The 23,171-nt window shown below is 47.9% G+C and overlaps 1 protein-coding gene across 1 annotated transcript in view; it reads left to right on the top strand.

The window, feature by feature from the left end:
• Positions 1 to 23,171, top strand: part of FNDC3B (fibronectin type III domain containing 3B) — a 538,015-nt gene that overhangs the window by 387,699 nt on the left and 127,145 nt on the right. Inside the window, exons 14-15 of the mRNA XM_075340617.1 lie at positions 15,499 to 15,585; positions 16,775 to 16,913. Coding sequence (XP_075196732.1) covers positions 15,499 to 15,585; positions 16,775 to 16,913 — 226 coding nt within the window. The remainder of the gene's footprint in view (positions 1 to 15,498; positions 15,586 to 16,774; positions 16,914 to 23,171) is intronic.

The raw sequence follows: 23,171 nt of genomic DNA, 5'->3' as shown, positions 1-23,171 counted from the left end.
AACGCGCAAAAACGCCGAGAAAAACGCACTGTGTGCACATAGCCTAAGTTTGATTTCTGTTTCTAAATGATAACTCTTACAATTCATGGAGGGTTGATGGAATTAGATATTTCTCACCAATCTTGCGTAAAAATCCAATTTAGCAGGATCCCCTGAGACTCTCACCGAGCAGGAGAACATGGGTCGCGATTTCCTTTTCTCTTCATTGGGATCTGGATATAATGATGGGGCTTAAGCTGGGTTCACACATAGCGACAACGACATCGCTGTTACGTCACCATTTTCTGTGACGTAACAGCGACCTTGTAAGTCGCTGTTATGATCGCTGCTTAGCTGTCAAACACAGCGACGCAGCAGCGATCATAACGTCGCTACATGTGCAGAGAGCAGGGAGCCGCGCACACTGCTTAGCACTGGCTCCTTGCTCTCCTAGCTACAGTACACATCGGGTTAATTAACCCGATGTGTACTGCAGCTACTTGTCACAGTGCAGGGAGCTGCGCACACTGCTTAGCGCTGGCTCCTTGCTCTCCTAGCTACAGTACACATAGGGTTAATTACCCGATGCGTACTGCAGCTACATGTGCAGAGAGCAGGGAGCTGGCAGCGAGAGCGGCGGAGGCTGGTAACAAAGGTAAATATCGGGTAACCGGAGGGGCGGAGCCGGACATGGCCGAGTGAGGAAGCAGCTTCTCTGAGCTCCTCTCTGCAGAACTCCATAGCACTGGCACAAGACTCCAAAATGGGCAAATTAACGGGCAAAAAGGCCACAGCACGAACTCCAAAGAAGGCCCCCATGGCTCAAGGCAAAATCGGGGCATATCTGTTTAATCCACGGGGCTCCAGCGCTCTATCGCAGCCCGAGCTGGAAAGGCAGCAAGAATCGCGGCCTGCTGACCCGATAACTGACCTCAAGACGTCGGTGGAGAGGAGGGGGTCGACGGTGGAGTCGCAGGGACCCGGGGGAACCGCGGTGACCACCGACAGCAGTGACGGTCACGGGCTGGGGGATGTGCGGAGGAGCGTCCGACAACATGAATCACAGGCCCCACTCCAAGATGGCCACCGCACGCTTCCAGACCAGGCCCTGCAGCGTCAGCAAGATGACCCCTCAGCGGCAGCATCACCGCCCGCTACTCCTTCACCGCAGCCCGCGATGGGAATGGAACTTCCCGGTGGCCGGCAGAACATAGACTTACCTCCGGTCGCTTCCGGATGCCTAATGCCTCTTCAGCCTGCAACACACACGCAGACAGGCTCTGGAGCGGCGTTCGGGAAACATCCATTACAGCAGCGCTCCCAGAGTGAGGGGGCCCCACGGTCACCAGTCTCCCGCGTTGTCAACAGCACCACCGATGGAGGTAGGAAGCAAAACCCGGGCACCCCGGCCCCACCGCATACCAAAACATCCAGCCCACAGGCGATAACTGGATTGGGGGAGGGGGGAAGGGGCACAGTCATGGCTGGCGACGGCAGCCCCCCATCATTTGCAAAAGGCACAATTATTTACCTGACGGCCCCCCTATAACACCACCATATACGGGCACTAATGTGGAGAAGAGGGGACCTTACAGCATCCAAGAGCCCCAGGACCAGACTGGGGGGAACCTCCAAGGACCCCCTCATTATACACCCCCTGCGAGGTGGTCCACGGGCTCCTCAAGGGAAAATAGCCCGACTGGCCCGGGAGGTAGCCTGGTGGCAACCACTAAAGGTCAGTGGAACGATGGGCCCAGGGCACTGGGGACCCCTCCACAACAGATTACCACAGTAGCACACTTGGGAGGAAATACAAGCATCTCTAGAAGTTCACAAATACTATATGACCCAGCTTTGCAGGACTCTATCGGCTCTTTTTCCACAACATATTTCTCCACTAATGTGATAAATGAAGAGCGTCCAGCATCCTTAGCAGACCTAAGGTCCCTTTTCCAAGCAATGCCCACTAAAAATGATATAGCTGCTCTGGCCAACCAGGTAGTAGCAGAATGTAAGCAAGAATTTGCCCAGCTACGGATGGACCTTTCCTCACTCACCCAAAGGGTGGATGTCCTTACAGACCAACAAACAACATCTCAAGCTGACATCCAATCTGTCCAAGCCACACTGCAGGTTCAATCCAAGCAGCTATTCTCTCTCCAACAGCACGTGGACGACTTAGAGAATAGAAATCGAAGAAATAACCTACGTATCAGGGGTCTGCCGGAGTCAATTGCCCCTCCTGACATACCTTCAGTCCTCATTTCAATCTTTAATAATCTACTAAAAAGACCACTCGGGTCCCCCCTGGAACTTGACAGGGCCCACAGGGCATTACGCCCCCCGGACCCAGGGGACCCCCGCCCGAGAGACATTGTATGCAGGGTGCACTATTTTGCAGCAAAGGAAGCTATCCTTAAAGCAGCTCGAAAGAAACAGTCCTAACGTACAATGGGTCTACAATACGCATCATGCCGGATCTTTCGAGACACACCTTAGCTCAGAGGGCGGTTCTCAAACCCTTGTTGGATGTCATTAGAGAAAGGGGTCTCCCGTTTCGTTGGGGTTTTCCCTTTTCTCTGTCGGTACAAAAAAATGCAAGATGGTGGGTAATGCGGTCAACAGAAGACCTCCCATCCTTTACCTCAAACCTGGGTCTACCCCCAATCTCCATCTCTCAATGGCCCACCACCTTGCTCCAACAGTGGGTCCCAAGGGAACGCCCAGCCCCTCTCCACGCAAATCCATCACCCGTTCATACAAGGGGACTCCCCCCGAGAGACTCGGGGCCGGAGATTGGGCCGTCCGAGATAAATGTCAAGATATCGGGGACTACCCAATGTATCAGAAACTTTAACTAGCTAAATACATAGACTTTACTTTCTAATCTGCCGATTGCCCAAGGCCCTTATTACTCAAACTTTTGATTATATGCGCCAGTGTTTATGGTAATCTCTAATGTTAACAGTATACTACGGAGCTATCAACGGTTATGTCTGATCTTTTTCTCCCCCAAGTAGGTCGGGACCCTCTGTCTTGCCCGGGTGAGGCGGACAAGCTCCCCCGGAACGTTTGTTCTCAGCTAGTGTATTGTGCGGGAGCTATACCCCTGCTGTTTTCTCTGCTTCAACTCCTATTCTTTCTACTCTTCATCTGCCTTTCACAGTTCACACTTCCTTCTCTCTCCCCAAATGGTGGCCGAGACGGGCTAGTCCGTCCTTATATCTCATGTACACTTCAATCTTTTATGGATGGCCAACCTGACAATCGCCTCCTTCAATGCTGAGGGTCTTAACGTGCCGGAGAAGAGAGCACAGGTCCTCTACCACTTCCACAAGCACAAGGTGAAAATAGTATGTTTTCAAGAAACGCATTTCAAACAGGGACACGCCCCTATCTTAAAGAACAAATACTACCAAACCTGGTTATTTTCAGATAACCCGGAATCCCGCTCAAAGGGAGTGGCGATTGCAATTCACAAGTCTCTTCCACACCAAATTATAAACTGCACATCAGACGGTACGGGACGGTATATTATCCTCTCACTGATAGCTGGAGACCAAACATTCACAATCATAAATGCTTACGCCCCAAACCAGAGACAAGATGACTTTCCGGCTAGCCTTGCCGACACTGCGACGCCCCTAATTAGAGGTACAGCAATTCTCTGTATTGACCTTAATGCTACTCTGGACCCTACATTAGATAACTCCAAAGGGAAGTCCAGCATTTCATACACCACCATCAAACGTATCAAAAAGGTTCTATTAAGCATCCAGCTGTTTGACACTTGGAGAATAACACATCCGTCAGATAGACTATAGTTTCTACTCGCACTCACAAGACTCCTACAGTCGTATAGACTACATCTTCATACAGCACAATGCTCTCCCTTGGGTCCGACAGACTGGAATAGGCAGCATATTGTGGTCAGACCACGCCCCAGTATACTGTGAGGTAGAGGTTCCTTCCCTCCCAGCTCCTGCGGGAACATGGCGGCTTAATGAATCTTTGCTCATGGATGAGCTCTGTGTTTCTGATGTGCTGACCACGATCACTCAATTTTCAGAGGATCACTCGGCGGACGACACAGCCCCCACGTTTAAGTGGGAGGCACTGAAGTGCGTCTTGAGGGGCACTTTCATCAAACATGGAGCCCGTATTAAAAAAGAAAAAGCCCAGAACCTAACAGAGGCCCTCCGCAGGGTCTCGGGGTTAGAACTTGCTCATAAGCGAGCTTTATCAGCCACTACCTTACAGGCCCTCTTGCAGGCCAGATTACAGGTCAAGAAACTGTTGGATGCGTCATACCAGCGCCTGTTACAGGTGGGAAGGGGGAAATTTTATGAATTCGGGGATAAGCCGGGCAGACTACTGGCAAATGCACTGAAGGAAGGGAAAGCCCACACTCTAATTCCCTGCATTAAAAATACAAGAGACGAGATGCTCTATGCTACTCCTGATATTTCTTCTGCCTTCCATGCTTACTATTCCAAATTATATAATCTGACCCCTCGGCTTCCTGAGATAGACCACGAGCCCCCTACAATGCCCTCTCCCTTTCAACCTCCTAATAAGTCCACAATTGAGGACCTCGAGAAGCCATTTCTACTTGAGGACATTCTGTCAGTAATCCGTGACACACCCGGTAACAAAAGTCCCGGCCCGGATGGATTCCCAGCCAAATTTTATAAGACGTTTGCAGAACAGTTAGCACCCCTAATGCTCCTTTCTTTTAACGCTATATCAGATGAGACCCCATTCCCTCCCCACTCCATGACAGCTCATGTGGCTTTCCTCCGAAAACCTGGTAAAGACCCTACCGCATGTAGCAGCTTCAGACCAATATCATTGCTCAATGTGGATTTGAAGATCTATGCTAAGCTTCTTGCAAACAGACTCAATCCCCTTTTACCAGACCTGGTGCACTTGGACCAAGCAGGATTCGTTCCTGGTAGGGAAGCAAGGGACAACACCCTAAAAACCCTAGACCTGGTCCAACATGCTCACACCCAAAAAATCCCCATGATGATGCTATCGTTAGACGCCGAAAAGGCATTCGATAGAATTTCCTGGCATTCTATTTCTCAGACTCTGTCCCATGTTGGTTTTGGTCCAACTTTCTCATCTAAAATCTTGGCCTTATACTGTTCCCCGACCGTGCGTCTAAAGATTAATGGCACCCTGTCGAGTCCCTTTGATATCCATAACTGGACTCGACAGGGATGCCCCCTATCCCCATTGCTCTATATCTTAGTCATGGAGCATCTGTTGTCGGCCATCCGGCTTAACCCTGACATACAGGGGATTAAAATTGCCACTCAAGAATATAAATGCGCCGCCTTCGCGGATGACCTACTTATTTATGTGCAAAACCCACTCACTTCCCTTCCATCCTTAATGCGTGAACTCAATCGTTTTAGCAAATGGTCCAATTTTAAAATCAACCTTGACAAATCTGAAGCCCTAAACATATCACTTTCCCAAGCAACAGTGGATGCTATAAAACCAATAGTAGAAATTACAGGCTTCACCACATATACTGGAGGTGCTAATGGGATAAAGAATCATATAGTAAAAAGAATCCCAGCACTCAAATTGAAGACGAGGGGGGAATTATGCAAAAGTGGATTTATTGATACACTGCAAACGGAACCTAACCAGAGCAACAGCACCGACGTTTCGGCATAGAGCCTTTCTCAAGGTTGTTGCATCACTGGTCAGAGAAAGGAACCACGGGTCTCGAAGGACAACCGGGGGGTTTGCAAATAATGGCAAGGTTCCACACGTTTTTGCAGGATATGCTCGTGGGTGAAGGGGTGACAGGATCACAATGTGGAGTGAGAAGACGCCTGCAGAAGGGATCCGGGACTGGATGCTATAAAACCAAACTTCCCCTTCAAATGGCCACCACACGGCAGTATCGGCTACCTAGGTATCACTATCCCATCTGATGTAACCAGACTTTTCCAGCTTAATTTTCAAAATTTTCTCTCCAAGCTCGAGAGGGACCTGACTGTATGGCATAGAGGCACCCTCTCATGGTTCGGTAGGATCAGTGCCCTCAGGATGACAGCCCTGCCCAGACTGCTCTACTTACTCCAGACGGTCCCGGTATATGTCCCGGCGTCGTATTGGGTAAAGTTACAGCGCTTGTTTAATCAATTTGTGTGGTCCAAGGAACGGTCCCGACTCGGGAGGAATGTCCTAACTAGGACCAAGGGGGCGGGAGGGGTGGGGCTGCCTGACTGTCGGCGTTATTATCTGGCTGCTGCCCATGCCAGGGTCTTAGACCTCTTACATAACTTCTGGATCGAAGCTCTGGGTCCGCCTGGCACACGACCTGTGCCCCTTATCTATTCTATCCCTGCCATGGAACTGGCCACTTCTTACCAAACATAAGATAGGAATGTCCTACACCACTAAACAAACATTACAATCAGTACACTCACTGCCACGGATTAAGCGCCTGCTCCAGACTCGGGGACCCTTCATGCCACTGACGGATAACCCTGACTTTTTACCAGGGGCATCGTCTAATAACTTTTTGGGAAGCTCAAAACAGAACCCCCTGAGACTGGGACAGGTGGCACCAGAAGGGGTTCTTCTCCCACTTCCGGACATTGTGGGGCAGAGAGACTTCAAGATGCGGTTCTACTTTGAATATGCCCAACTTAAACACTTCATAACCACGCAGCGGCCAGACCTAGCTTGTCCCTCATCCCCAACCCCTTTTGAACTTATCTGTACAGGGACACCCGACACTAGACATGCAATATCAAGGATTTATGGGATCTTGACAGCAGCAGCAGAAACACCACTTCCTCGCTTCTGTACTGCTTGGGAGGCAGAGCTCAGCCAGACATTCTCCAGGGATCAATGGGAACGATGCTTCCGCCTGACCCACAAGTCAGCGGTTGCAACGAGAATGCAAGAGACTTGCTACAAAATTCTCTCCAGGTGGTACAAGGTTCCGTCATCCCTTCATAAGTGGTGCTCCGAAATCCCTGACACATGCTGGCGGTGCGGAGCACAGGGAGATACCATGGCCCATATCTGGTGGTACTGTCCGAGCTTGGCGGCCTTCTGGAGCAAGGTGCTGGTGGGCATCCAGGAGGTCACAGGGATCTTAGTCCCCAGTCGCCCCGAGGCAGCCCTATTGTTTGTTTAAAATACCAGAAAAGGTGTATAAAAAATCTCTTACTGGACATCTCCTCCAGGCCGCCAAGACAGTAATCCCACGACGTTGGGAAGACCCTACCCCCCAGTCCATAGAGGAATGGGTGACAGAAGTAAATGTAATACACCGCATGGAGATGGTAATGGCTCAATCGCGGGACCAGCTAGTGGAGGCCTCCTCTAAATGGTATCAGTGGGAATCTTTTCTCTCTGACCCAAGGTTTCTTGCTCTCGTTGACTCTCAGTAAACAAGACTCTCAGCTAGCCACACCTTCTATAGTCATTTTCATTCTTTTTAGGTTTACGCCCAACAGACGGGACGCCAGTCTCGGCCAACATACTCCTAGCCACATCTTTTCCCCTACGGCTCTCCCCCTCTTGTCTCCCCCACCCACTTCTGATCTACTCTTTTCCTTGTTCATCCTTCTTTACCTTCACTTTGGTTCCATGTTCTCTATCAGTAAGTCATGTTGTTTGTTTATGTCGTCAACGACAGCTGTAAAGATTACTGAGCCTGTGGCCTTTAGCCGCCGTGATGGCTCCTTGTTTATCAAATTTGTATTCAATGGTTTGCAATGTTGTTGTACTCTTTACTTTGAAAACCAATAAAACTTTAAATTGAAAAAAAAAAATATCGGGTAACCAGGGAAAGGTCTTCCCTTGGTTACCCGATGTTTACAGTGGTTACAGCTTTCCGCAGCTGCCAGACGCCGGCTCCTGCTCCCTGCTCGCTTCATTTCGTCGTTCTCTCGCTGTCACACACAGCGATGTGTGCTTCACAGCGGGAGAGCGACGACGAAAAAATGAAGCAGGACATTCAGCAACGAGCAACGACCTCACAGCAGGGGCCAGCTCGTTGCTGGATGTCACACACAGCGACCGCGACGGGACGTCGCTGCAACATCACAGAAAATGGTGACGTAGCAGCGACGTCGTTGTCATCGTCGCTGTGTGACACCACCTTTAGTTGTACATGACCAGGCCTGAGCAGACCCATGGAAGTTCAGGTTCTGCGGGTTTAGCTGGACTTCAGATAAAGTTCTATTCTGGACCTGGACTTGACCTGAACCTCATTGGAAGTCACTGATGGGCAGTTTGTGTCTCCGCCTACATACAGCCAGCCATAAACAGAGTACTTCCAGGGTAGAGATGACAGTTTTTTTTCTTTTTGCACACACTACAGCCGACAATGCTGATTTTGCCCCCAGTGAAAGCCATTCAGAGACTGCATACAGCTCTCATTGGGCTGAGCACCAAGCGTACCCCAGCACAGCGACGCTCAAAAGAGAGTCATCGGCAGGGTCCTACTCTAACTTTTTTTTTTTCTTTTTAAATCTAACTTCTTTGGTAAATATTTATTTTTGGTATATCTATTTTTTTTTCTTTAAGGGAATGTGTCACATACAGTTTTTAAAGTAATTGAAACCAAATTATGATAATGCAGACTTGTGGATTTAGATCTAACAACCCCTTAAAGGGAATCTGTCACCAGGTTTTTAACACCTAATCTGAGCGCAGCATAACATAGCGGAAGAGATCCTGATTCCAGCGATTGTCACGTATTGGGCTGCTTAGTGTAGTTTTGATAACATCAGCAGGAGATTAGCATTACAGGGCTACTTGTCATGCTGCAGGTATTCCAGCATATTCATGAGCTCTGTATAATTGCTAGATCTGCAGCAGAGAAAACATTGATTTTATCACAATGAAAGCAAACAGCCCTGTAAGTGACACATCGCTGGAATCAGGGTATTTGTTTCTACTTTATGCTGCTCTCAGATGGGGGAGCAAAAACCTGCTAATAGATTCATTTTAAGGTGCTTTCAGCAAGTAGATAGAATCATAGATAGATATATAGATGGAGATGTGGCGACCCTGAGGCTTCAGTCACCACAGGGTACTGCACCTCACTTAAGGTGCAGTACTCATCCTGGATCCAGAGGAGGTCGGTACCAGTTCCACAACACAAACTCATATACACAACTAGGTTGCCTTCCCCATTGGGGACCAGGCTAGGGTCGGGTCTTAAGGTAGTCACCAAACATGGGGGGCAGCCACCCACTAGTGACAGGGAACCGGGGGAGGAGCAGCCACCAGGGGGAGTTAGGAGCTTACACAACAGTTAGTGTTCTCCAGCAGAAGAGAACAGAAGCGGGACCGGTGCGGTTCAGGGTGCAGAGCCTTAGGGTGGAACAGACTGCGTGTTGTATCACCAGAATCTGCAGGACGTGGGATTGCATGTCCCTCTGACCACCACGAGCTCCCAGAGCACAGTCCCACATAGGGTCCGGAGTCGTGATTACAGTCAAGCCCCACACACGGGACAGGAGCTAACACTACACGAACCGGGGTCCCCAAGCTGCATCAGGACACTGGGATCCATCTTTAAAGGCGCAAGAAGGAAGGGCCCATTGACCACCATACCGGTTCTAACCTCCAACGGATCTGGGATAGGCTGGGGCCCATCACGGCTGGAACCACAGCAGCTGATTCAGCATTTTGATTGCCGTCGCTCCGCGCTTCGGCGCCAACGGCCACTACTCTCCTCATCATCCTCCCCGGGGCCCCGCTCCACCTGTGGGGAGCAGAACCATCCTTGCTGCAACACCATCCGCCCCGGAGGACAGTGACAGCAGCGGCGGCTAATCCCTGGCCATGTACCACAGGTGGAGTCACAAGACTATCATCCTCATCATTCCCCTACCATCATCCAAATCCCCTTTTATTGTACACCTCAAGTCCACGAAGCCGGGCAGGGACACATGTGACATCCCCCTGACCCTACATCACCGACCCGGCGACAAGTAACATTTAACCCCTGCCCCGTGGGTGCTACATATAGATGAGAGACGGATAGCCAGAGAGACGGAGAGACACATGGACAGATAGTTAAGTAGAGGGATAGGTAGATAGAGGGATAGAAAGTGGGGAATCACAGCAGGTGCGGGGAATCACAGCAGGTGGGGCAGGGGGTCACAGCAGGTGGGGGATCACAGCAGGTGGGGGCGGGGATCACAGCAGGTTGGGGGATCACAGCAGGTGGGGGTGGGGGATCACAGGGGTTGGGGGGATCACAGCAGGTGGGGGTGGGGGGATCACAGCAGGTGGGGGTGGGGGGATCACAGCAGGTGGGGGTGAGGGATCACAGCAGGTGGGGGGATCACAGCAGGTGGGGGGATCACAGCAAGTGGGGGGGTCACAGCAGGTGGGGGGGGTCACAGCAGGTGGGGGATCACAGCAGGTGGAGGAAGGTGAGAGGTGGGAGAGGGGACAGCAGATGAGGGAGGGGGGCAACGGCTGATGGGGGAGAGCTGTGGCAGATGCAGGGGAGGCAGCAGATGGGTTCAGTGACGGTGGATCGGGGGCAGTGACTGCTGCAGCCGGCGGCTGAAGGGTGGGGGCTGTGGCAATGGCGGCGGCTGAAAAAAGACAGTGTCTATAACTTACTGATCACTCCCCTCAGCTTTCACAGACGCCAGAGTGAAGCTGAGGGGAGTGGTCACTGCCCCAGATCCACAGTGATTGGAGAGATCGGTCACAAGGCCGGTCTCTCCAATGAGAGCTGGGGGCGGGTGAAACTGAGGTCACCCAGCTCCAGCCAATGATCGGTGCTATAGCTGCACTGATCATGGCTGGATTTCAATGTTTAAGCCATTTTCAATGGTTGAAACATTACAGTGGCTGTGATTGGCTGAGCGGCGTTCGTCAGCTAATCACAGCCTCCTTAGGTCTGGGGAGAGAACACTACCCCTCCTGAGGTCAGATGAACTAATAATGGGGAGACAAAAGGGCGCAATAGGGTCTTACCCGATATAACATATGATGTTAGAGAAGGTACAGTAACACTCACCTGGTGGGGTTGTGCCAGTCACAACTCCTTCAAAGGCATGTGAGTGTCCGCGTGGTTCAAGCAGCGGCCCCGTAGGCACGATATAAAGATATTGGTGGACAAAAGAAAAACGGGTATATGCCGCGCTTAAAAACCACTGAGTTGGAAGTGATATAATATTTCTTTTTTATTTACAGCATTCCTACGCGTTTCAGAGACAACAGACCGTCTCCTTCTTCAGGGAAAAAAGAAATCATCATCTTTTTTCCCTGAAGAAGGAGACGGTCTGTTGTCTCTGAAACGCGTAGGAATGCTGTAAATAAAAAAGAAATATTATATCACCTCCTGAGGTCAGGCAGAGGGCCCCTCCTCCCCGAATCTAAGATATTTGCAGCGATCGCAGGCGCCGGGGCCGCGATCTCGCCATGACGTACTGGGTACGTCATGGGTCCTTAAGTACCAGGGAGCTATGACGTACCCAGTACGTCCTAGGTCGCTAAGGGGTTAACACATTTTCAGGCTCTAGGGGCCTGCTCCCGCTTGGGGCCCCTGTGCGACTGCAGGTACTGCACCGCGATATGTCTGCCAGCGCAACGTCCCCGCCCCCTGTGCCCATGGGGCCCGGTGAGCAGAGGAATGAAAGGAAAGGGGCCCAGGCTGTCAGCCGGGCCCCCCTTCCTGCCTGCTGCTCACCGGGCCCGGTACAGGAGTCCCAGTAGTAATGCCCTGATGGTGGCCCTGATTGATAGTAAAGTGTCAGTCTTTGAAGGTGACACCAAACTATGTAGGTTATTAAAAACTGACCTTGATATTACAATATTACAAAAAGATCTGGATAAGATGTCAGAATGGGCAGATACTTGGCAAATGAGATTTAATGTTGATAAATGTAAAGTAATGCACCTCGGACGGAGTAATCCTATAACTGCGTATACATTAAATGGAAGTAAACTCGGGACTACAGAGCAGGAGAAGGACTAGGGTATTCTTATTACAAATAAGCTGAGCAGCAGCGCTCAATGTCAAGCAGCAGCTGCAAAAGCAAACAAGATTCTAGGGTGTATAAAAGAGAGATTAGATCCTGTGATCCCAATGTATTGTTATGCCTCTATAAATCACTTGTAAGGCCACATCTGGAATATGGGATCCAGTTTTGGGCTCCACATTTTAAAAAGGACATTCAGAAGTTCGAGTCAGTTCAAAGGCACGTAACTAGACTACTACAAGGAATGGAAGGCCTCTCATATGATGAGAGGTTGAAAAAGTTACATATGTTTAGCTTAGAAAAAAGACGTCTCAGAGGAGATCTCATTTATATGTATAAATACATGTGTGGTCAATATAAAGACAATACTAAGGACCAGGGGGCATACACTGCGAGTGGAAGAAAAGAGGAAAAGAGATTCTGGCAGCTAAATGGGAAAGGGTTCATTACAGTTAGAGCAGTCAGACTGTGGAATACCCTACCACAAGAGGTAGTAATGGCAGACACTATAACAGCTTTTAAAAAAAGGGCTGGATGATTTCCTCAGTACACAAAACATTGTTGGTTATAAATGACTTAGTGACCAAATGTAGAACTGGTGGAGGAAGGTTGACTAGATGGACCTATGTCTTTTTTCAACCTAAGTAACTATGTAATAATAAAGTTTTGTGAACCCTTAATATGCAACCAGAGCTCTGACCTAAACTTTTGGATCTGAAGGATGATAATAAAACGTCATAAGTGTGAGGAGCAACAGACCTTTGGGACAAAGATTTGGATATGTCCAAGCAAAGGTGTCAGACATTTTAAGCATACTACACTTTCAAAAGAATAACAATCATACTCCTGGACTATTCAGTATAATTTTTTTTTTCTAAATCGCTCTATTAGAGAATTTTGATGATAACCCGCAGCACGGACCACCGAAGTCTGTGCTGCAAAGTGCAGTAAACTACGGTATGTAGCGTCCTGCGCCTGCTGTTAGGCTGCCTTCTTCACTATGGAAAGCAAAGGTATAAGACCTTACAGCGCTGAAGACTGGAGCTAAAATTAATGAGCAACACACTATCTAGTTTAGTGCACTTCGCAACATAGACCATGGACGGTCTGTGCTGCAGGTTACAAGCCTCTAATAAAGTGAATTAGAAAAATGATTATCCTGCACTGTAATAGTATTTCTTCTGGAAGTAGAGGTACACCTTAAGAATAATGAACAGAGATTATACTAATCAGTAGTAGCTCTCATAAATGCTGTCCATAGGTCTGCTGATAAGTGTTTATATGGTTACCACTCTGATAATTCATTTATCAGGAAGTGTATGGAGAGAACAGAAGGTTTATGGTCTATAGTTCCCCAGTATTATCTCTCTAACGTGCTCCATTATATATTGTTTATTCCATATTTTGGGTCACACACTACTTCTCCATGATTATGTCCTGGACTTTTAAATTAAAAGTTGTATTTTCCACCATGAAACCATTTCTTGAAGTCCTCTATTATGGCTGTTATGGTCTTAGGCTTTCTTCATGCATCTGTGATTTTTCTCTATCACAAAAATAGTCCATTTTCCATCAATGTTCTGGATCTGTTTTTCCTCCCTTTTCGGTCCTTGTGTCCGTTTTTACAAACCTTGTGTCATTTGTTTTTCTCAAATACTAAAAATGTCATTAAGGTTTTCCAGATTCCTCCTTGCGACTGGTCAGTGAGAAATGGACAGCACATGGATGTGAAGCGCTGCACGGAGCAGGTGTTTTAACCTACTCATTGCCGGGCCAGGGGTGCAGATCCTCTGCATTGTCACGGGGTGGCCTGGCCCAGTTCCCCGAGGTGTACAGGAAGGAGGATTGGAGGATGGAGGTAGTAGTTGGAGGTTAGGAAAGTCTTTTAGGATCGTGATGCCACCTATGGTACGCGGCCAGGGATGGGGGCCGCCACTACAAGGTCTCTCACCGGGGCAAATGTTGGGTGCAGCCGGGATGGTGTCGCTCCCCACAGGCGGAGCGAGCCCTGGGACAGCGGCGGGGGCACAGCAGTCCCCGGCAGCAACGGCGCGCAAGGCGACTGCAATCAGAGTCAGAGTCAATAGGTGCGGGTTCCAGGTCTTTACTTACTGGCTCAACGCCGCCCCCAGGTACTGGTCTGCACTGTGCTGGGTTCCAGTCAATTCCGGGTAGGTCAGAGATTAGGTCCAGTATAGCAGTGTCTGTGGGTCTCTCCTACTCTAAGTTGCGCTGTGTCGATCACCGTGGCATAAAGCACCTTGGGAACACCTTGATTGTTTAAGTGTGATAGCCCAATCGCAGGTGAAGTGGATCCTCGCCTTGGGACGAGCCGCTGAACTCCGACCCGGATCCAGTGTATCATTGTGCCTCGAGCTATTTGGGTAGTGGTCGGGAAGACATGGAATCCTCCCGTCCTGCAGATTTGGTTGCCAACGTGAAGTATAGCTAGCCCTAGGACTCTGCACCCTGTAGTAGCTTCGGCCCTGTAGAAGCAGCCGCCTGCTTCTCCCCAGCAACCGCTGTTGAACTCCTCCGTCCCACAAGATCTAGCAGTACCAGACTCCTTCTCCTCCCGGTGTCTCCAGCCTGCCCCAGGTCTGGCTGATTCTGCCCGAAGGAGCTCTCAAGCACGCCCTTTGGGTGACCATGTTGTTCTGTGTTCCAGACTGATATAAAGTCCTTCTGTCTCGGCTCCTATATTTTCATGCGTTGCCCCCTCCCTAAGTCACTAAGCTAGGGACTTTCCAGTTGTCATGGTGATCACCTCTGCTCTAATTAGTGAGCAGCCACCTGCTGTATGCTATGCTAGGAAATTGCTGACTTATTCTCTGACTGTGTAGTTTAAGTGAGACATATCAGACATTAACCTTTCCATACCCAGGATGGGTACTGTGTCTTAAATGAGACACAGTACCCTGTGGTGACCAAAAGCCTCAGGGGCGTTGCAGATGCATCATGGCCGGCATTCATGTGTTGTCCACTTTTTTCATGGTCCCATTCCCTTGGTTTACAAATCCGATTAAAATTTGGGCATGTCTCCATTTTTTTTTGTGTACTATCAATCTGCAAAAGATAAGTGGAACAATTTTACTCAACTTCCATCCTCTCCCCAGGGTGCGTCGTCATATTCTGATGCCGGCAACTGACTTTGTGTGTAAGCAGGGCAGCGCATAATGTCAGTGCAATGTAACCCCAATTATACTCTGTCGGCTGCCAGCCAATCCAAAATGAATAATTCACTGCACCCCACGCCCAGGATTATGAACGTGGGAAGCAGGCAATATTAATTTTCTTTATTAGCGGACACCACGATCCAGACCAAGACTCAGACCCCACTTTACTCCCAACTTTTTTGGGGAAAAAAGTGCGTCCTATAGTCCGAAAAATACAGTATATTGTACGATTCATTGCCATAATATGGCCTTTTTTTCCCTACTGTGTAACTTAATCATGTAAGAAAAAAATGTGCATTTTGTTTATTTTAATAAAACTTCTGACATGAATTGTCATGTTCTGTTTTCAGGACAGTGTATTTCACCCTACATACACTGGAGAAGAATTAACATGTACTGTGAATAACCTCCAAAGAAGCACACAATACAAATTTCGGGTGAGTCTTTTAGAAAAATAATGGGAATACCAGCAGATGGCGCTGTTTGGTATCTTTTTTTTTTTTCTTCCTCATTTTAATGTGTGGGGTTTTGTTTTTTGTTTTTTTTTTTGTTTTGTTTTTTTTCTTTACTCCAAAATTGCAAAATCCATTATCCCTTCTTGTGCATCATGTTTTTTTTTTTTCTTTTGAAGGTTTTAATAAGGCTGTATACCTACTTCAACAGCAAAATTTAAATATAGTCACTCGATAAATATCAAATAAAACGTATTCATTAGCCAACAATACTTTATTTATTTTTAAGCTTTGTCGCAGTTACAGAAAATGTTTCCTTTGCCCAAAGCTTGTTTTTTTTATATTTATTTGATACTTTAATCATTTTCTTGATTGCATTGAAAATAGGAAACCTAAAATAAGTGAAATGATATATTGTTCTGGAATTAATGGTTAAAAATTAAGATTGTGTAGACAGCTATTTATACAAGGGGAAAAGTTTCTGAAGTGTGTATGAAGTCTATAAAGCTACAGTTGTATTCAAAATATTTCAACTCCTCCTACAAATTAGTCTAGCTAGTAAAATTTCTAAACTTTCCACCATTTGCAATAAACCAATGAAACAAGCTATTTAGGGCCCTTTTGACCTTCTTCCGCTGGCATCGCTAGTGGCTATTCTGATTACTAGATCTGCAGGTACTTTGCAGGGAGCCTAGTAATCAGGAAAGGCCACCAAGATGACCGCATTCATCTGCTGCCTTGTTTTACATATATGGATGTTGGACCAGAGTCCATCAAATCTTTTTGATCAGCTCTAATCTTTAGTACGTACTACTAGAGAGCATCCTTTGACTATGACCTGATACGTGGCCAGACACCATCTTCCCTTTTTGAGGAATGTTAGTGCATTCATCATGGTCACTGGCATCCAGTTAACTTTTCTGGACTACTCTCTTGACAGTCCCAAAATATTAGTGAGGATTAGAGATGATAGAGAACCATTGAATGTTCATAGAGGTACAGTTGTAAGCATATTTCACATTTTGTTTTTACTGGCACTGAAAATCTGCAGTATGTAGAGGGCAAGATGGATTCAATCAACCTTCGTGAAATTCCAAGAGAATACTATTGAAAGCTCCCATTAGAGAACATGAATTTTATGCCTAATTGTCTCCTATTGCTGTTTAAACTACAGCTTATTGCCTCAAATGTTGAAGGAAGTAGCAGTCCGAGTGAAATATTGGTCTGCACCACAAGTCCGGACCGGCCGGGTCCACCATCTCGACCTGTAGTTCAGGGGTCTGTCGCTGCACATGGCTTCACTGTTCAGTGGGGTGAGTACATTAGACAGCCATACCTTATTATTTATTTATACTTCTTGTTTCTATAGTACCATCATATTCCAAAGCGCTGTACAGACATTATCATCACTGACCCCTTTGTGGCTCACAATCTATGCTTCCTTCAGTACAATATGTGTTTGGAGTGTGGCAGGAAATTCACACAAACACGGGGAGAACATACAATCTCATTGCACATGTCCCTTGTGGGATTTGAACCAAGGACCCCCGCTCTGCAAAGAAACATTGCTAACCACCGAGCCACCATTCATGCGTTCATAATTGTATAATTATCATGTTTCTGCTCTGAAATCGCTGCATGCTAACATTTAATGCCTACTAAAAACAGCAGCACACGAGACACTCTGGAGACTTATTGTCTTAATATGGAGCAGTTGTGAGACACTCTTCTCCAGTACCCAAATCTTACCGCCTACAGAGATAAAGACGGACGGAGCATTTTAATAAATGTCTGTAATGGGAAATCGTTCTCTGAAATGAATGAACGGGAATCTCATTCATATTCAGACAGACACTGTCCTTATCAAGCTCACAGATAAGAGACCTGCTGGCAGTTTGGGATGCTAATAAAGAGCTGTATACGGAGATGGGCTGAACATTGCTTGTTGCGGGTATTATTTTCTAGAAACTGAGGCATTATGATGAAATTATTTATTGTGTAAGTGTCGGAAAGCAGTGTGCTGCCTGGAGCTGGAGATCTACTGCACAGAGTATGCTTCTTTACCCTTAATACTGCAGGCAGAGACCCCACTCCATCATGACCACCTTCATCCACAAGTATTCAGGATGTGAAAATATTAGGACTATTGTGATCTTTTCTGTATATACACTGCTTCATCATAGCCTTAGTAGGTCCCTCATCTTTAGAGCAGTGCTTCCTCCTTGCCAGGTGCAGTACATATCTGTCCTTTGTGCTGTGCAGAAATGCTGATGTAGTCCTCTGCTGACACCCAATTTTGTTATGGTGGACCTATAACCAAGACATTTTAAAAAGGCTGAACATATCTTTTTGTCACATTAAGAGATGGTTTTGGAAAAATCGATGTGGACATGGGACAAGCCTAAATATGGGTGTGCAGTGCTTCTCTGTGCCGTGATAACATTATTAGCAATTTCTCCATGCTCTGCCAGCTCATGTAATGGGTATAGGCAGAGCGTGTGTTGTTCTGAGCACATCTCCACATTTATCTACTCCTCACTTCAGCCAGGAACACTGAAGGGCCATTTACACGCTGCGACATCGCTAACGCTATATCGTCGGGGTCACATCGTTAGTGACGCACATCCGGCGTTGTTAGCGACATCGCTATGTGTGACACCGCAGGAGCAACGGACATCTCCTTACCTGCGTCCACTGGCAATGAGGAAGAAAGAAGGTAGGCGGCATGTTACGGACGCTCATCTCCGCCCCTCCTCTGCTATTGGACGGCTGCCGTATAACGTCGTTGTGACGCCGCACGAACCGCCCCCTTAGAAATGAGGCGGTTCGCCGGCCAGAGCGACGTCGCAGGGAGGTAAGTCCGTGTGACGGGTGTAAGCGATGTGCGTCACGGTCACCGATTTGCCCGTGACGCACAACCGACGGGGGCGGGTACGCTCGCTATTGATATCGATACAGATATCGCAGCGTGTAAAGAACCCTTAAGTCCGTAATTCCGTTATCTCAGAAAGTCATCAATATATCGAAATGGCAATTTCAAACTAGCCCAGGATTCTAGTGTTCTGGACGAGGCTCTGGTTATCTTATGAGTTCCCTTTCAGGACACATTCAAAGGAATGGAAACATTACACCAGTAACGTATAATAGATATAACAATATCGCCATGATACTTATAACTCCATGGAGGCCACAAATAGGGACCCCTAGGGCTAGAGCCTACTCCAAATAGCATACAAGATAGGAGGACAAAAGGAGATCGGGCAACGACTGCACATAAAAATTCAATTTTATTAGATAAAATCATGTGAAGACAACTAGTACAAAAGACATATAAAAAAGACAAGTCATACCAGGATGAGGAACAAATGGAAAAAGTGGTAAAAATAAGTGGGCAGATCAATACCACACAGCCTGCCCAAATGCTGTACAGGGGTAGGTGTATAAAAGGGCGTCACACTCCACAGTTATATAGCGTGGTGATAAAGTACTAAAGTGACGGGCTCATGGAGAGAGAACAATAGCAGGCATAAAGTGGCGAGCTGTGTATTAAAGTCTTAAGTGTAAAAGACCAATGTTAAGATATATTATCTCCATATAGGCACATCCAAACAGTAATGACACCACGTCGCAGGGGCACTCAGGCTAGGACATGAGGGAATAAGTATCCCGGCATAAGTGTACGTAGAAGGATATGTCCCAGCATGGGTGACCCAGCTATCAGAGCAGCACAGGGAGCGTGAACAATACCTGAAGTGTGGCAGGGCAGGTTGTGGGGATGAAAAGCCTCCTTGACAGCTGTTTCGCCTATGGCTTTATCGAAAGGAGGTGTAGATACTACGTATTGCACCATTTTATTTAGGAACCACCAGGTGTATGTAATCAAACTGACTGTGATGTACATACTGCGCGTGCGCCGGCGCCGGAGTACGGAGGGCGGCAGGGAACAAAAAGCCCGCTGTGTAGGGCGCATGCGCGGGACCACAGGACGCGTCGCTATGGTACCCGAGCACGCGCACCAGCCAGGCTCGCTCCCCACCGTCGCCCGCAGTCAGCGCGCCGAGGGACGCGCAACACCACAACAGGTGATTACAGAAGGCGTGCACAAGCGGTCAGACACTATGTAAGTATACAATACATTAAATAGAACCAGAATTACATATATTAAGACCACCAGTGACGCAATGAAAACAATATCTAATAGCAAGGTAATTTTGTCCAAGAAGGAGAAGCATGAAGGGAACCTAAAAAAGAAAAACAGACATAATACAGAAAGATTAAATGACTGGTAAAAACAATACGTTAAAATAAGGAAGCCCACATTACACCACTTATTCAATATAACTAGTGCCACACACATACTGTGAGGCACAAATGACCCGAAAGTATATCCTAAAACAGTGGAGTATACAACCTCCACATCATAATCAATTAAGATATACAGAGATGGAAGCAAGGAAAAGGGGAAACGTCACAAAAATGGAGCATAGCTGACCACTTCATTTAAACCAAAGGGCACGAGGGTGTTCAGGGAGACAATCCACCTCGACTCCCGCTGGGCGAGAATCTTGCGTAGATTGCCGCCCCGAACACCCCCATGAATGACATCAATGCCCCTGATCTGTAGAGATTTCGGGCTGCAATTATGAACAGCTCTGAAGTGGCGGGGCAATGTTTTCAGGAGAGTGATGTCCTCCACTGAGGCTGCCGCAAGGATATCTCTCACGTGCTCCCTAACCCTAATGCGGAGCTCACGGGAGGTGAGTCCGACATAGATTAGGGAGCACGAGCACGTGGCATAATAAACCACATGTGTGGTGCCACATGTAATGTAATCCTTGATGGAAAACACCTTTTTGCCATCCGAAGAGGAGAATGTGGGTGCCCTGATGATGTTACCACATGCGGCACAATGGCCGCATGGAAAGCAGCCACGGAGAGGGCCCCTGGACCCAAAAGGATTTTGTCTGGGGGGAATATAATGGCTCCTGACGAGAAGATCCCCCAGGTTCCTCGCCCGTCTAGCTGTCATGAGGGGTCTCCTGGGAAGCACACTGGCCAAAGTAGGCTCAGTAAACAGCACCGGCCAGTGCCTCTCCAGGATTCCCCTCATCGTGTCCCATTCATGATTAAATGTCCCAATAAACCGGATCTCCCTGTCCATGGTTGGCCGGCGTTGTTTGTATTGGAGAAGGTGTTCCCTGGGGGTATTTTTTGCACGCAAATAGCCTTTTTTAATACATCTATTGCTATACCCCCTCGCTCTAAACCTGCACCGGAGATCGGACGACTGGGTTTCAAAGGTGGAAGAAGTGGAGCAAATCCGCTTCATCCTCAAGAACTGTCCGGTCGGGATGGCGCGTATGGTTGACATGGTATGACCCGAGGATGCGTGCAGGAGGGCATTCACCGACGTGTCCTTACGGAAGACGTCGGTTTGAATGCCCCCCAACGCATCCACATAAATGTTGATATCCAAAAAGTCCAGCTGTATTTTGCTGGATCTATATGTCAATTTGATGTTAAGAGAATTGGAATTGAGGTCATCCATGAACTGGTTGAGCTGCTCGACAGTGCCCTGCCAAATAATAAAAATATCATCAATGTAGCGGAGCCAGCACTGCACATGGGAGCCCCCCACAGCGCCACCATCCCCAAACACCAACCTCTCCCAGAAACCCAGAAAGAGGTTGGCGAAGGCGGGCGCGCAGGAAGCCCCCATCGCAGTGCCGCTCCGCTGCAGATAAAAAAGATCTTTAAAAACAAAAAAATTATGTGTCAGGGCAAAGTCGAGCAGCTCTAGAACCAGAGCAGCCATGGCGCCATCGAGACCGGAGGTTGAGAGGTAGAAGCGGACCGCCTCCAGACCGTCCGCATGTCCGATGCAGGTATAGAGCGACTCCACGTCGGCACAAACCATGAGCATATCCGAATCCATAAAGATGCCATCAAGGCGCCTCAGGACGTCCGTGGTGTCCTTGACATAGGAGGGTAAGTTTTCAACTAAAGGTTTTAAATAAAAATCAACAAATTTGCAAATTGGTTCACATAACCCTCCTATGCCGGACACAATCGGACGCCCCGGGGGGTTGAGGGCATCTTTATGGATTTTGGGTAACAAATAAAATGTAGGGACACGTGGACAGCTAGTGAGCAAACCCTGGAGCATCTTCTCGTCAATGGTGCCTTTTTGGTGAGCCTGTGTCAAAATTTTCCTTAAAAGAAGGGAAAAAGAAGTAGTGGGATTGTAGCTCAAACGTTCATAAGTTGTCTTATCCCTCAATTGCCTGTATGCCTCTCTTTCGTATTTATCAACTGGCCAGACCACTATGTTCCCCCCCCTTGTCTGCCCCCTTGATAACAATATCATCATAACTCTGCAGAGAGATGACCGCCGACCTCTGACGATGAGTCAAATTATCATACCTACGTTTTGTAGAAACTTTTTTGAGGTCTGCGGTCACCAATCTGAGGAATATGTCTATGGCTGGGCAAAGAGACATGGGGGGGAAACGCGTGGATCTGGGCCGTAAAAAATCAGGAGACCCACCTGGATTGGAGCTTTGTTCGTCGAGTAGATCCTGTAGATCCTGAAGGGCGCCCCTCTCGGTCTCGTCCAAATCATCCTGTGGTTGTCCCCGTGAATATAACTTCTTAAGAAGTAATTTCCGGGCGAATAAATTCGTGTCCTTTAACGCTAAAAAAAGGTCAAAAGAATTGGTGGGACAAAAATTAAGCCCCCTAGAGAGCACATCAAGCTCATCATGAGACAGGACATGTGTTGATAAATTAATTACCTGCAATATACCCTTATTGTTGCTTCCCCCGAGTGGTTTGGAAGGAGCGTCAGATGTCTTTTGGCGACTTCGGGTCCTGGCACCAATGGGATTTGCAAGGTTACGTGTCCTGTCAGATGAGCCCGATGGTGCCTCCTCCAGGGATGACTCTGAAAAGAGTGAAGTTGAACGAGAACGAGAGGGGGGCCCTTGTCTTGAGAATCTTCGACCTCGGTTAAACCGATGGCTCCACCTATAAGCTGTCCCCGAGGAATAGTCCTGGGCGTCACGTTGAACCTTTTTTGATTTTAGATCACAAACTTCTTTTTCCCACTTTTGGGCATCACCAGCAATTTCTTGGTTAAATTTATCAAAGGCATCAGCTAAGCACAAACTCTGAATAGTCCTTTCCAGAGCCTCCAATTCAGATTCAAGAGCCTCCAATGCCGTGCTGTTGTGTTTGGACAGGAGGTCCATGCATTTAAGGGAGCATGATTGCAAATTAGTCTCCCACTCATTCTTGAATGTATCCTCAACCATGGGGAAAGAAGGGAATACCTGTATCCGGAGTCCCCGGGGTACCCAGGAATTCTCTGTATATTTTGTTAAAAAAGCACGATTCCACCATAGGCGGATCCTCTTCCTATACAACTCCCTGTATCTCTGCATGGAAAGTTGCAAGGATTGATTTTGTGTGTTAATCGGGTCACTAGTAACATTAAAACTTGTGGTCCCACATTCCTGGAAGACTTTGTCCACTTGAGTGCGCCACGCATGGTCGCGTGAGCGGAAATTCAT

This window comes from Anomaloglossus baeobatrachus, chromosome 3, assembly GCF_048569485.1.
Source record: "Anomaloglossus baeobatrachus isolate aAnoBae1 chromosome 3, aAnoBae1.hap1, whole genome shotgun sequence".
Taxonomy (NCBI): Eukaryota; Metazoa; Chordata; class Amphibia; order Anura; family Aromobatidae; genus Anomaloglossus; species Anomaloglossus baeobatrachus.
Note: the sequence above shows the minus strand (reverse complement) of the source record. Positions and strands in the feature narration are given on the sequence as shown.